Source organism: Bufo bufo, chromosome 6 (genome assembly GCF_905171765.1).
Source record: "Bufo bufo chromosome 6, aBufBuf1.1, whole genome shotgun sequence".
Taxonomy (NCBI): domain Eukaryota; kingdom Metazoa; phylum Chordata; class Amphibia; order Anura; family Bufonidae; genus Bufo; species Bufo bufo.
This window is the reverse complement of record NC_053394.1, coordinates 66,661,928-66,675,934: the sequence shown is the minus strand read 5'-3', so window position 1 is coordinate 66,675,934 and position 14,007 is coordinate 66,661,928. Positions and strand designations below refer to the sequence as shown.

Sequence of the window (14,007 nt, the reverse complement as noted above, 5' to 3'; positions counted from 1 at the left end):
CGGATGTTGTTATGGCGGGTCACTAGCGCTAATGGTGACCCGCAGGGTGTTCGTACGTTTATTATAGTCGTGCTTTGTAATAAATTACTTTTAAGGTGGCTCCAGTAAGGCGCCGCGCTGTGGCGGGAAAGAGCTAGGCCGTGTTTCTATGGTAGCGGGTAGCGCGCTCTCCGTCGTTATGGTGACCCTGGTTGCTATAGTGACGCGACTCTGACAGGCGAGTGGGTCGTCCAAGATGGCGGTGCAGCAGTGGCTGGAGAGTCTGCGGGCAGCTAAGAAGACCTGCATCCTACAAGACGGTGACTGACATTCTCCATACTCCTTTCCTATAGCAGTATATATCTATCTATATCTATATATATATATATATATATATATATATATATATATCTGGGCGCCATGTTGTGGGCTCCATGTGCGCCCATAGCCAATCAGGTTGCTGCTTTTATCTTCGGACTGGCCTCTGAGAAATGAGAGCTGGAATTTGATTGGTTGGTAGGGCCGATTTGCGTTAGGGTGCTGTGCTACTGTGTGTCCTCCTGCCTATTATCAGGGGCGCTGTACCCCAGGGTGTGACGAGGTGGTGTCGGTAATAAATGCACGTTGTGTGTGTTTGGACCTGCTATATTGCATATTCCTGAGGTAAACATTATAGTGGGGGGTGTCCAGATGACAACCCTTTGTAAAGTGGTCCTTTTGGGGGGATTGGGTCCCTGCCATTCTGTAAATCCCGGATCCCGTCAGCTCATGAAGACCCCCTGGATCTCCAGAACGGCAGGGACTGGGTCAGGCCAGGCTCCCATCCTCTGAGGGTTCTCCATCATAGATTCCAGCAAAAATACATCACAAAGTACAGCTGCAGGCCGGCTATGCTGTGTGATTTAAAAGGTATGCCGTTATTATGTGACGTTGTCCCCTATTCACACTGCCGGGAGCCCCTCCTATTAAAAGAACAGGGACCCCATACCCCGCCCCGGAAATTAACAGATCGGTGTTCCAGACATAGCACCTCTCTATACGTTACTGTCGCTGGAAATTCTATAGAGAAGAATGGTACGGGTGCTCTGTTTTTTTTTTGGGGGGGGCGGGGGCTCCACGAGAAATGGAGGCCCCTGTCCTCATGAATGGTGGGGGTTCTCCTGATTAGTGTTGAGCGAACTTCTGTTTTAATTCCGTTGTGGTCCGTGGTAGCGGAATCAATAATCGGCCAACGGAATTCGAAATCCATATCGGGATTCTCCGCTAACCGGAAGCCGAACTTTAGACGCCGAACTTAAAACAGAAGTTCGCTCAACACTACTCCTGATCAGTGAGTGTCCCAGCGGTAGGACCCCCAGCAATCTAATAACGGGATAACTTTACATAACCGGAATACCCCTTTAATCCCCGTAACCCAATGGACTCCAGAACAGAAAACAAAACCTGCTGTGTATATGTGACCCTAAGGCTGGGTTCACACTTGAGCGTTTTACAGCGCGTTCAAACGCGCTGTAAAACGCTCAACACATGAAAACCAATGCTTCCCTATGGCCCTGGTTCTCACTTGAGCGTTTTACAGCGCTGAAAAACGCGCTGTAAAACGCCCTACGCTCAAACAAGTACTTGAGCTTCTTTGGGGCGTTTTGACGCGCGTTTGTGGCCATAGGACATTGCAGTCAATCACACAAACGCGCGTTTACTATTGCAAAAAACGCTCGTCAAAAACGCGCGTCAAAAACGCGCGTTAAACGCGCATATCAAAGACGCTCAGGTCTGAACCCAGCCTAAGCGAAGCGCGGCTCTGGGTACGGAGGTCGCCTTTAATGCTGCAGCTTTATGTAAATACTTTCCCCTAAGAGGCAATGAAGAAGACCCGTTCACACTTTGCATCTCCTCATAGAGGTCAAATATGATAGACTACCCCAGTCCAGCACCTTTATCCCCCCCCCCCCCCCAAATAAATAAATAAATTAAGCAACATGGAAATGGAAGGAATCCACTCCCTTAGGCTACATTCACACGTCAGTATTTTTCTATAATCCGATTTTCTGTCCGTTTTTTGCGGATCCGTTGTTCCTGAAAATGTACCCGTATGTCATCCGTTTTTTGCGGATCCGCAAAAAACGGAAACATGTATAAATTTCAATAAGCAAATAAAGTTGTTTGGATTTCTTTAAAAAAAAAAAAAGTTAAAATGTAATTTCCAGGAACGGATTCCGTATAAAACGGATGACATACGGAATGACATCCGTATGTCATCCGTTTTTTGCGGATCCATTGACTTTGTATTGTACCAGGATCCGATTTTTCAGGAAAAGAATAGGACATGTTTTATATTTAAACGGACATGCGGAACGGAACAACGGAAACGGACAGCACACATTGTGCTGTCCGATTTTTTTCCAGGACCCATTGAAAATGAATGGGTCCAGATCTGGTCCTGATCTGTTCCTGAAAAAACGGAACAGATCAGGAAAGAAAAAACGGACGTGTGAATGTACCCTTACTCGCCTTTTCAAAGACACATAGGGGTAGATTTATCAAACTGGTGTAAAGTAGAACTGGCTTAGTTGCCCAGAGCAACCAATCAGATTCCACAATTTCATTTTTCAAAGGAGCTGTGAAAAATGAAAGGTGGAATCTGATTGGTTGCTATGGGCAGCTGAGCCAGTTCTACTTTACACCAGTTTGATAAATGCCCCCTTGGTTCCTGCAGCAAGGCTTCTGGTCCCCCATCTTTAGGTAGAGATTATATTCATGTTTTATCTTTCACAGTAAATCTGTTCATACCTAGCAGAGTGGAATATGCTTTCTGGTTTACCTGCAGTGAGTTGTGCCCGATGACACTTCAGCTCTGCTACATCTGTACAATATGAAGGAAGCGGCTTTACATTTCAGCTTTAAAGATTGTTGAATTTTTACCGCTTCTCTTTGTAGGCAGAAGGAAAGTGCACTATCTGTTTTCTGATGGCAAGGAGATGGCGGAAGAATATGACCAGAAAACACATGAGCTGCTGGGTAAGAGGGATCGCTCATCTTCCAAGTCTGATTTCACTGTATTTAAAGGGCACCTGTCAGCAGATCTGCACCTATGACACTGGCTGACCTGTTACATGTGCGCTTGGCAGCTGAAGGCATCAGCGTTGGTCCCATGTTCATATGTGTTCTCATTACTGAGAAATATGATGTTTTAATATATGCAAATGAGCCTCTAGGAGCAACGGGGGCGTTACCATTACACCTAGAGGCTCTTTTTGCAACTATTGCACCCTCCCCACTTTGACAGGGCCAAGCAGTGTAAATGTGATCATGCCTTGCCTTGTCAATCAAAGTGGAGAGAGCGCAGCAGTTGCAGAGAGCAGAGCCTCTAGGTGCAATGGTAACACCCCGTTGCTCCTAGAGGCTCATTTGCATATATTAAAACATAATTTTTCTCAGTAATGCGGGCACATATGAACATGGGACCAACACAGATTCCTTCAGCTGCCAAGTGCACATGTAACAGGTCAGCCAGTGTCGTAGGTACAAATCTGCTGACAGATGCCCTTTAAGGGTCCATTCACACAACTGTATTTCTGAGTCCACATCTGTTCCACAATTTTGCAGAACGAGTGCAGACCCATTCATTTCAATGGGGCCGCAAAAGACCGTGTGCTGTCCGCATCTGTAGTTCCGTTCCACGGCCCGCTAAAAAGATAGAGCATGTCCTATTCTTGTCCGCAATTGTGAACAAAAATAGGGATTTTTTTGTCATCGGGTTGGCAATGTGCGTTCCACAAAATGCTGATCCGTAATTTGCGGACAGCAAAACACTTACGGTCGTGTAAATGGACCCTAAGATTGTTTGTGTATAAATTCACGGGTTCAGGCGACTTGTATGTATGGCCAGTGGCCCATTGACATTAGAAAGTTTCCCCAGCTGTTCCCAGAACTGGAAATATACCACGGAGGGGGCATTGTTATAGGCCTCCTGTCAGTAAGTGCATTGAATTGACAGATAACCATAAAACTGTATTTGAGAGGGAGCGATCACAATGTTTCTACATCTTGATCTGTTGCTTTGTGCCCTGTTCACAGTGAGAAAATGGAGAGAGAAGTCTGCCCTGGGGGCATATGGTCAGTGGCAGATTGAAGTTGGTGAAACGCCTTCCCCGGTTGTCGGGGCACTACAGCCAGACTTCTTAAAGGAAAACAGTTCAAATGTAAGTTCACCTAATATGACTAAGAACACATTACATAAATGGCACATAAAGGCCCGTTCACACAACGTTTTTTTGCTGGTGAAAATTTTGCCATGGACACTGGCACCACAATTTTGCCAGCGGCCATGCGGTTTCTGCCTCCCATTTATTTCATTGGGATGCAGCGCTGAAGATTGTGGAGCAGAGGTTTAAACCTGCACATCCGAGGCTTTAAATCGCCGCTGTGCGATCTTCAGCGCTGACTCCCATTGAAATGAATGGGAGGCAGAAACCACAGGACCACTGGTGAAATTGCGGTGCAGGTATGGGCGCTAAAATTCCACTGGCAAAAAACTCCATTTCAATGGGCTGTAAAGGCTATGAACACCTTCCGGGGCAATTTTAATCTGTCTTTTCATTTTACTTCTTTTTGGATAAAAGAAATTTTTTATTTTTTATTTTAAAGGGGTTTTCCGGGATTTTAGTATTGATGACCTATCCTAGGTTATCAATATTAGATTAGTGGGGGGTCCAATACCCGGCACCCCCGGCGATCAGCTGGTTGAAGAGAAGGCCGCACTCCATGCCAGCGCAGCCTTCCCCTCATTGTTTACCTGATCGCCGTCTACATCACAGCGGTGAGCAGGTGTAATTACAGGAAGCCGTCCTGTTCACTTCTATGGGACGGCTCGTTCCTATAGACTTGAATACTACGGAGCCGTCCCATTAAAGTGAACGGGGTGGCTCTGTAGTATTGATGAAGGGGACGGCTTCCTGTAATTACACCTGCTCACCGCTGTGATGTAGACGGCGAGCAGGTAAACAATGAAGGGAAGGCTGCGCTGGCATGGAGTGCGGCCTTCTCTTCTCTTTAACCAGCTCATCTGCAGGGGGGGGGGGGGGGGGGGGGGCTGAGTGTCAGACTCCTGCCAATCTGATATTGATGACCTATCCTGAAGCTAAGTTATCAATATTAAAATCCCGGAAAAACCCCTTTAAGCCGATCTGACGGCTGTGCGTGTAGCCTTTATTCTGAACTCCTGGCAGCTCCTTTAAGCGATATTTTTATCAGTTTGAATTTAGGTATAATAAGTGTTAAGAGCTCCGAGATAAAGGCTGCACACACAGCCGTCAGAGCAGCTGCCTGACGGAGTCTCTGAAACAGAAAGTGAGATAATCTGAAGATGCACTGAAACTGTTGAAAATTGTTAATCAAGACCAATAAAAAAAAAAATGAGTTTTAGCCCAAAATTAGTAAAATATAATGATAAAAATTGTCTCCGAGGGTGTTCTTTAAAGGGAGTCTGTCACTAGTAATCTCCCTATCAAGCATATGGCTCACATGTTTATAGAGAATCTGTTACCAGGCTGTTTGCATAGACACATAGCTGTGGTTCACCTTATTAAAACGTTGGCTCAGGCTCAGACCCGGAGATTATACTTTTCCCTATTATGTGCAATGAGGGTGTCGTCAATGCACTTGTTGCACCCAAGCTCTGCTTCTTTCTGTGGCCAGCCCCCCTTAACTACTTTACCCCTGCCTGGCCTTGTCAATCAAAGCAGTGAAGGAGGGTCTAGCCACAGAAAGGAGCAGAGCTTTGGTGCAACAAGAACAATGCTGATGCCTTCATTGCACCAAAGGCCTAATTTTCATATTAAGAAAAAGTATCATCTCAGGGACTGAGCCTCAGATGAACAAAAGAAAAATGCTGAAATAATAGGCTGAACCACAGCTATGTGTATATGCAAACAGCTTGATACGGAGGTCACTGGTGAGCCGTAACTTCAAAATTCTATATTTTTTCCCAGTGGAGGTCTTTACTACCAGTGTAACCAGGTAACTGCTGGAAATGTGTAGATTGTGGGGGTCCACCTCCCGGGCCAGACTTCCATCTTTTTGTACAGGAACAAAATGCCTATTTTTATGGGAGAAAAATGAAGCATTAACAAAAATCTCCATTGATTTTAATGGACATAGGTGGCCTCCTTCTTGAGCAGGATGCATCACTTGCTGAGGACCTCCCTCTGTCGGCTCACATGCCCATTCTAGGCAATCAGAAAAGATCATGCACAAAAGCACCATGTTCTGACGTATCAGAGCTTGCATATTCATTGGGTGCACATCCAAAATAAGGTTCAGGACTCTCCTATGTCCCCTCCCCCATACGAAAGTTCTAATACATTTTCATTGCCATTTTTCAGGCCGGAAACCCTCCAAACAGATTTTTTTGTTTTTTTACGTCTATACTGAAAACATTCCATACATAGCAGTTTTGTTTGTGGCATTTTTGCTGTGTTTTCTGGGTATGGCATTTTTTTTCCCTTGCATTTGTCCTGGACTATAGGAAAAAAATGACCGAAAATCACATTTGTGAAATGTTAAACAGTGATAGACGACACAAAGTTGTGTACATTCACACATCAGTGTTTAAGCACGGTCCGTGATTTTAGCACGCATCCATCACGCCCATTATAGCCTAAGGGCCCGTGAAAAAACACAAAAGCAACACGGATGCAATCCGTGTTTCACGGACCATTAGGAGGAGATGCTATGGAAATTAGTTTTCAGCTGTGCAGTGTCAGTGAAACACGGATGGAGAGAAAAAAAAACGACACACGGACCCAATACGGATCCTTTACAGATGAATCATCTGCCACCCTATCCCGGATTTAGACATGGACGTGTGTATGAGGCATAATTCGTGGCTTTAAAAACGCTGAAAAAGCCCTTACACGTTCCTGTTCAGTGCAGAAATGTCCTTGCTTGGCTTTGTATGTGACATCATATAACCATTTCACACCAGGCATCTTCTCCTTCCTTCCCAGTGTTCAGGTGGGACTGACATTTCTAAAATTAAAAAAAAATCTCATTTTGCTTTGAAAAACCTTTTTTTTCTTGGAAACCTCTGAACGCTGGCATCACACCCGAGCACAGCAGTGGATACAAAGGAGGAGAGAAGTATCCGTGCTTCCCTTTTTGGATCAGCTTCTGGCTCTAAAAACTGCCACAAAAGCCGTGTATTGTGATTCCAGTCTTAAAATTACATTTTTATGTGGTGCTTGATTTCTAAGAACATTTCTGGAGCTGATTTAGATTTTTTATTTTTTTTTAAGGAAAGTAATTCTAACGACTGTAAACCACATGAGGTTTTGGCTCCTTTCCCTCTGTGGTTGTGGTGGCTTCAGAACCTCATTTCTGTCATGTATTTATTATACTAGTGATGGCTTAGGGTGGTCTCATTGTGTATAATACGTGGTAAGTAGCACATTGTTGCTGAAGTGGATGGCTGCTAAATATTTGTGGTTGAAATGCCCCTTTGTACTGGGATCACACATGCAGTTTTTTTGAGCCAAAGCCAGAAATAAATTTAAAGGGAACCTGTCACATTGAACATGGTGTTTGAGCTGCAGGCAGCTTGTCAGAGAGCAGGAGGAGCTGAGCAGATTGTTATATAGTTTTATGGGAAAAGATTCAGTAAAATTCATCTGAATTCCTGCTCATTGTGGACTTTGAAGTCCTATCAGTGATTGACAGCCTTCCCTCTATGACTGTGTATATAGAGAGAGCTGTCAATCACTGATAGGACCGCCTCTGGGACTACAAAGCCCAGAATGAGCAGGAATCTAAATGAATGAGTTTTACTGAATCTTTTGCTATAAAACTCTATATCAATCTGCTCAGCTCCTCCTGCTCCTATAACAAGCTGCCTGCAGATTATTTCATGTTTTTATGGTGGCAGGTTCACTTTAACAGAAATGGGAAATATAAAGTAAGGACAAGTGGCTTTGGCTCAAAAATCGACATCTCCAGGTAAGGCCTCTTGCACACGAACGTATTTTCTTTCCGTGTCCGTTCTGTTTTTTTTTTGCGGACCGTATACAGAACTTAACAGAACCATTAACTTCAATGGGTCCACATATGTCCGTATTTCCGTTCCGCAAAAAAAATAGAACATGTCCTATTATTGTCCGCATTACGGACAAGGATAGGACTATTCTATTAGGGGCCAGCTGTTCCGTTCCGCAAAGTATGGAATGCACACAGACGTCATCCGGATTTTTTGCGGACTGCAAAATACATACGGTAGTGTACAAGAGGCCCACGTCATCGTTATCAGATCGGTGGGGGTCCAAGCACCGCCACCGATCAACTTTTTTGGTCATTCAGATCAGTGGGCGCAGTCCTGCAGTAACCAGCTGCATCCACTACACAGTGGACAGAGCTGTGAAGTTCCGGAGCCAGAGCTACTTTCAAACAGCTGGTCGGCAGAGTGTTTGGTGGGGGTCCGACACACATCTGAGATTGATGATTTTCTATCCTGAGGATCGGTTATTAATATAAAATTCCTGGAAAAGAATCTCGAGTAATCTGATGTGTTTCTGTTTCTCCAGCCAGTTTTCATGCGGAAAGACACAAGAACAAGTTTTCAGTGGAGAATCCGTAATCTTCCTTACCCAAAAGAGGTCTATAGTGTGACGGTGGACGAGAAGGAGCGATGCTGCGTTGTGCGGACAACTAACAAGAAGTAAGCGGCTCCTTCTCTGCTTTTCTCTGATTTCTTTTCAGGAATTCTCCATTCCCAGTCAGCAGGGAGGTTTTATCATTCACGTAGGTGCAGTATTAAAGAACTGTAAATCTTTTGCAGCATATTTCAGAAAGGGGAGACCTCTGCTTTTATATATTTCTACATTTTCTTACTTTCAACCCCTTTTCCTGAGCTTTGCTGCTGTACAGGCAACACAATCGTAAGCAGATTTCATGCTTAAAAGTGGTTGCGCCTTCTATTAACCTGTGTTTTTAGTTTTTTTTCATCTCCGCTTTCCAAAATCCTTTTTTTTGCTTTTCCGTTGATGTAACCTGTATGAGGGCATTGTTATATGCAGTGTGAGTTTTTTTTTTTTTTTTTTTTTTTATGGTACAGTTTTAGGATACATATAATGTATTGAATTTTTTATCGGGAGGAAGAATGGAAAAAAGCCGCAATTTGCTGTTGTCTTTTAGGGTCTTCACAATGCCAATGACATGACCATTTATTCTGCACGTCATTACCATTACGGTAATACCAAATTTATATCATGTGGAGGGTATTTGGAATATCTCAACCATTCTCTGTGTACTGTAACTCGCTGTGGTAAAATCTGCAGCATATCTACCATGTCTGAATTCATCCTTATCATTTCTTGGTCACATAAGCCGACCATGTCAGCGACTGATGCCAACTCTTTATGAATGCATTAAGCCAGGCATGCTCAACCTGCGGCCCTCCAGCTGCTGCAAAACTACAACTCCCAGCATGCCCAAACAGCCTACAGCAGGGCATTGTGGGAGTTGTAGTTTTACAACAGCTGGAGGGCCGCAGGTTGAGCATGCCTGCATTAAGCTATGTTCACATCTGCATCGGGGCCTCTATTGCAGACTCCAATCATGGACACCTCTGAGGAACCTGGCAGAGCCTACTTCTGGTATCTGGCAGACACTTTAAAGAGCTTGTCTGACCATCATCCATCTCCTCTGAAACTCCCTTACACATGCATGCTTGGCAGATCATGCACGTTTTTTCAGTGGGAATAGGGCAGAGAGACAATAGCAGACATCTCTGGCAGTGGCTTATCTCCCCTGAGCAAGAAGGGATCAGACCCGTTGAAAGCCAACAGCTTTTGATACTTCTCCTCCCTGCCATTTGGAAAGATTTAGGAGCCCCCCATACACATTAGATGGCCCTTTGATCGCACCGAAATTGGCAGGTTTGACCACCTGCAGCCAGTGGGTCCATCAGGCACCTTTGATATTTGCTGTGCAATGGATTGGGCAGTGTGTCACAAAGCAGATGTGAACACAGCCTTATGTAAGTAGTGATCTAGACAAGCCACAGGGATATCTTCCCGGTGTGTTTCTGACACTACAGAATTCTGGATCTACTTACTGCAGATACCTAAACACTGCTGAGCTTACACTTTCTGGGATGATCTGTTACGTGTAGAATATATTTACCACCAGATCATTATGCACATTTGTCCTTGAAACAATAGAGGGCGCTGTTGGAGAGGATGCCAAGTAATGAGCTCTGCTACCAATGCAGCTTGTGAATCTATAAAGGATAGCCCTTATTGCCATGACTCGTACTGTACCAGTAACAATACTAACAATCGTTTTGTCACCAACATGTTTTGCAGCGCTTTATAATTGAGGAAACTAAAAACAAGCAAACAAGACAAAAGGAGAGACATACCACATCAATAAGAGCTTACAATCTATAAGAGAGAGAATCATGCCTATAAGAGCTTACACTTCACAGGAGTGATGACCCTGCTCATAAAAGCTTACACTACAGATGAGAGGTCACTGCCCATAAGAGGGTACTTTCTACAGGAGAGAGGTCACTGCCCATCAGAGCTTACACTCTATGAGCAAGAGGTCACTGCCCATAAGAGGGTACACTCTACAGGAGAGAGGCCTCTACCCATAAGAGGGTACACTCTACAGGAGAGTGGCCCTTGCCCATAAGAGGGTACACTCTACAGGAGAGAGGTACAATCCCATTAGAGCTTACACTCTACCAGAGAGAGGTTCCTGCCCAAAAGAGCTTACATTCCACAAGCGGAATGTCACTGCCAATAAGAGCTTACACTCTACAGGAGAGAGGTCACTGCTCATAAGAGGGTACACTCTACGGGAGAGAGGCCCCTGCCCATAAGAGGGTACACTCTACGGGAGAGAGGCCCCTGCCCATAAGAGGGTACACTCTACGGGAGAGAGGCCCCTGCCCATAAGAGGGTACACTCTACGGGAGAGAGGCCCCTGCCCATAAGAGGGTACACTCTACGGGAGAGAGGCCCCTGCCCATAAGAGGGTACACTCTACGGGAGAGAGGCCCCTGCCCATAAGAGGGTACACTCTACGGGAGAGAGGCCCCTGCCCATAAGAGGATACACTCTACGGGAGAGAGGCCCCTGCCCATAAGAGGGTACACTCTACGGGAGAGAGGCCCCTGCCCATAAGAGGGTACACTCTACGGGAGAGAGGCCCCTGCCCATAAGAGGGTACACTCTACGGGAGAGAGGCCCCTGCCCATAAGAGGGTACACTCTACGGGAGAGAGGCCCCTGCCCATAAGAGGGTACACTCTACGGGAGAGAGGCCCCTGCCCATAAGAGGGTACACTCTACGGGAGAGAGGCCCCTGCCCATAAGAGGGTACACTCTACGGGAGAGAGGCCCCTGCCCATAAGAGGGTACACTCTACGGGAGAGAGGCCCCTGCCCATAAGAGGGTACACTCTACGGGAGAGAGGCCCCTGCCCATAAGAGGGTACACTCTAAGGGAGAGAGGCCCCTGCCCATAAGAGGGTACACTCTACGGGAGAGAGGCCCCTGCCCATAAGAGGGTACACTCTAAGGGAGAGAGGCCCCTGCCCATAAGAGGGTACACTCTACTGGAGAGGCAGCCCTTTCATTTCTAAATGCACTCTTCATTGGGCAGTGTGTATGTTTTTTGACTGATGTCTATAGACATTTTCTGGGGATGTAAAGGGTTTAAAAAAGAGAGAGAGCAGCTCCCTCTGCTTATTGGTCCAGCGATGATGTGTGAGTGCTGCAGCCAATCACCGCCTGTAGCAAGTCAGCCAGTGATTGGCTGCAGCAGTCACATGCCCTTGTGTAGACACGTAATCTACTATTGACCAGAAAGCAGCGGGGACCGGGCTAGGGTTGTCAGCTAAACCAGAGATGCCCATCTGTAGTCAGCTCTGTGGTGGGTTTCTTCATCCACTTCATCACAGATTAGTTTTTTTTTTTTCCACTGGGTATCTGTGCACAGCTGCCTGTACCCGTTATATGTACAGTATACCAGATGAACCTGCGCTTTCGGTAAAACTAACCATGTAATGTGCATGGGGGCCCTGCCTTCTCTCCCCCGATGGCATATGTTGGGAAAGAAGGATCGGGCAGTTGCATTTTCACATGACCGATCCTTTTGTTTTCACTGTCCTTATGAAAGGGGTTGTGCCATAAACTACTTCTCATTTTAAAGTTTATTTTTTTTTTAATTTTTTTTTTTATTCAAAATTTTCTCTTATCCCCCATGCTTGAATCCTACTTTCTGGTTTGTCATGTCACTGCTGCCCCATCATGCCTTAGGGCAGTGAGATGTGTCCTGACAATCAGATCATGTGACATTGATCAGTTCATTTTTCTACCTCCATATATTCAGAATACTCTGTGTAACTGGATTTATAACAGAGGCGGCTTGTGCCAATGTCCATCATTTCTCCATCCGTTTGTTCTGTCTGCCTATTATTTGTCTGTCTATCCATCCACTCTAACTGACATAGAGGAGTGGTCATCAAAGGGAAGGAGAGGAAGCGCTGTGAGCATGTGCGTCCTAGAATACAAGGCTCCACTACAGGACATAACCAACAGCAACTCACATCGAAACTGATTTGGCACATGCTGCAATGGGGGGGCTAATAATTTTGGAATAAGGTGGGAGTATTTGGGGTAGGTGATATAACGGCGGCCGGATACATTTATATTAGCGGCGCAACCCCTTTAAGAACACCTGCTCACTGGAGGCAGTTGGGAGACGTAGCCGTTGGTAGTTGTAGCCTTCATCTGAAAGTTATCTATTGTGTAATAATGAACAAAGGCCTGAAAGCTCTTTGCACTGGCTTGTAGAGTGAGAGCTGATTATGGGGCCCCATAAGCCCTCATGTACCCCCTATATAACTGGCACATTCAGGGCAAGCTATGTTGGTGAGGGTCTTGCAGACTTGATAGAGGAGGCAGATGGGAAGCAGTCTGTGCTAAGACCATTCTCGGGGCTCTACCTTCATCCATTTTAGTTTTCTGTATTCCTGCTAGAACACGCTTTAAAAGGAAAATAAAACTGACTAATGCAGGCTGGTGGAGTGCGAGGCGGCCGGCATGTCTCGGCACCTCTCCCGTTATCAGCTCTAACAATGTACCAGATATATTAATTGTAAGGAACGCTCATTCATTGGATTACTTGCTCAGTTCCTCCCTGTCCCAACCAAAGTTCTGTGCTTTGTATAGTCTTTTTATCTAGCATTGAGGAGTTAACACTTCTTTAACATGTCTTTGTGTTCATCTAATCTCTGCTGTTTAACCTTTGACATCTCCCTTATTATCCACGTCTGCCACCTTTGCCAAATACCAAGAGGAGCTACATCACAGGAAACTTTAATCTCTGTCAGAGCACATTCTGCACCCGGTCTCTCTCCTCTCTCCTCGTCTTCTGAGTGCATCTCCACTGGGCATGTACTGGTATCTGTTTTAGATGACGGCCGCCGAACCCCAAAAAAATCAAATAAAAAAAGTCAACTAAAGGGAAATGAAAGCTTTCTAAAACTGATGGACCTGAATGTCTTACCTGGCACCAAAGTAAAATCTGGACCACGAAGAGCAGCTTACCCGAGTTTTGCTATAGTAAATCTGAATCCAAGATGTAAAGTTTATGATTATTGAAATCCTGTATATGCAACCAGTAGGGTTAATCGTGCCTTAAGGTTCCTTATAGGATTGAGCGCAGTCTATACAATGTCTTGGTATGTAAGTGTAGACATTCTTGCCACATGACTGCCCTCCCTTCACACTCTTTGAGAAATCACAGACCTATCAGCTGTCTAAAATATCTTCCTCCACGTCTGATACCACAAACGTGAGGGAACAGCCAGTCACTTGCTGAGATTCCTGTTCGTCTTTTAGTGAACCAGGGAGTGCCATTTGACTGGCCTCACACAGGGAGTAGGAAGATTGCTTGAGAAAATCCGCAGCAAGTTACAGTATAGAGCATGTGGATGGGGTTTCAAAAATGTAGTGGAAAAAAAGCCC

At 45.4% G+C, this 14,007-nt stretch overlaps 1 protein-coding gene across 2 annotated transcripts in view; it reads left to right on the top strand.

Annotated features, from left to right (window-relative positions):
- The first annotated feature begins 4 nt into the window (after window positions 1–4).
- DPCD (deleted in primary ciliary dyskinesia homolog (mouse)) overlaps window positions 5–14,007 on the top strand; it is a 29,852-nt gene continuing 15,849 nt past the window's right edge. The window contains exons 1-5 of one of the 2 annotated variants that reach the window (XM_040435770.1): window positions 5–299; window positions 2,917–2,997; window positions 4,057–4,181; window positions 8,553–8,686; window positions 12,489–12,776. In XM_040435770.1, the coding sequence (XP_040291704.1) occupies window positions 236–299; window positions 2,917–2,997; window positions 4,057–4,181; window positions 8,553–8,686; window positions 12,489–12,624 (540 nt within the window). In that variant the 5' untranslated portion in view covers window positions 5–235 and the 3' untranslated portion in view covers window positions 12,625–12,776. Of the gene's footprint in view, window positions 300–2,916; window positions 2,998–4,056; window positions 4,182–8,552; window positions 8,687–12,488; window positions 12,777–14,007 lie in introns of those variants that run through there. The other variant, XM_040435769.1, reaches the window with a different exon arrangement.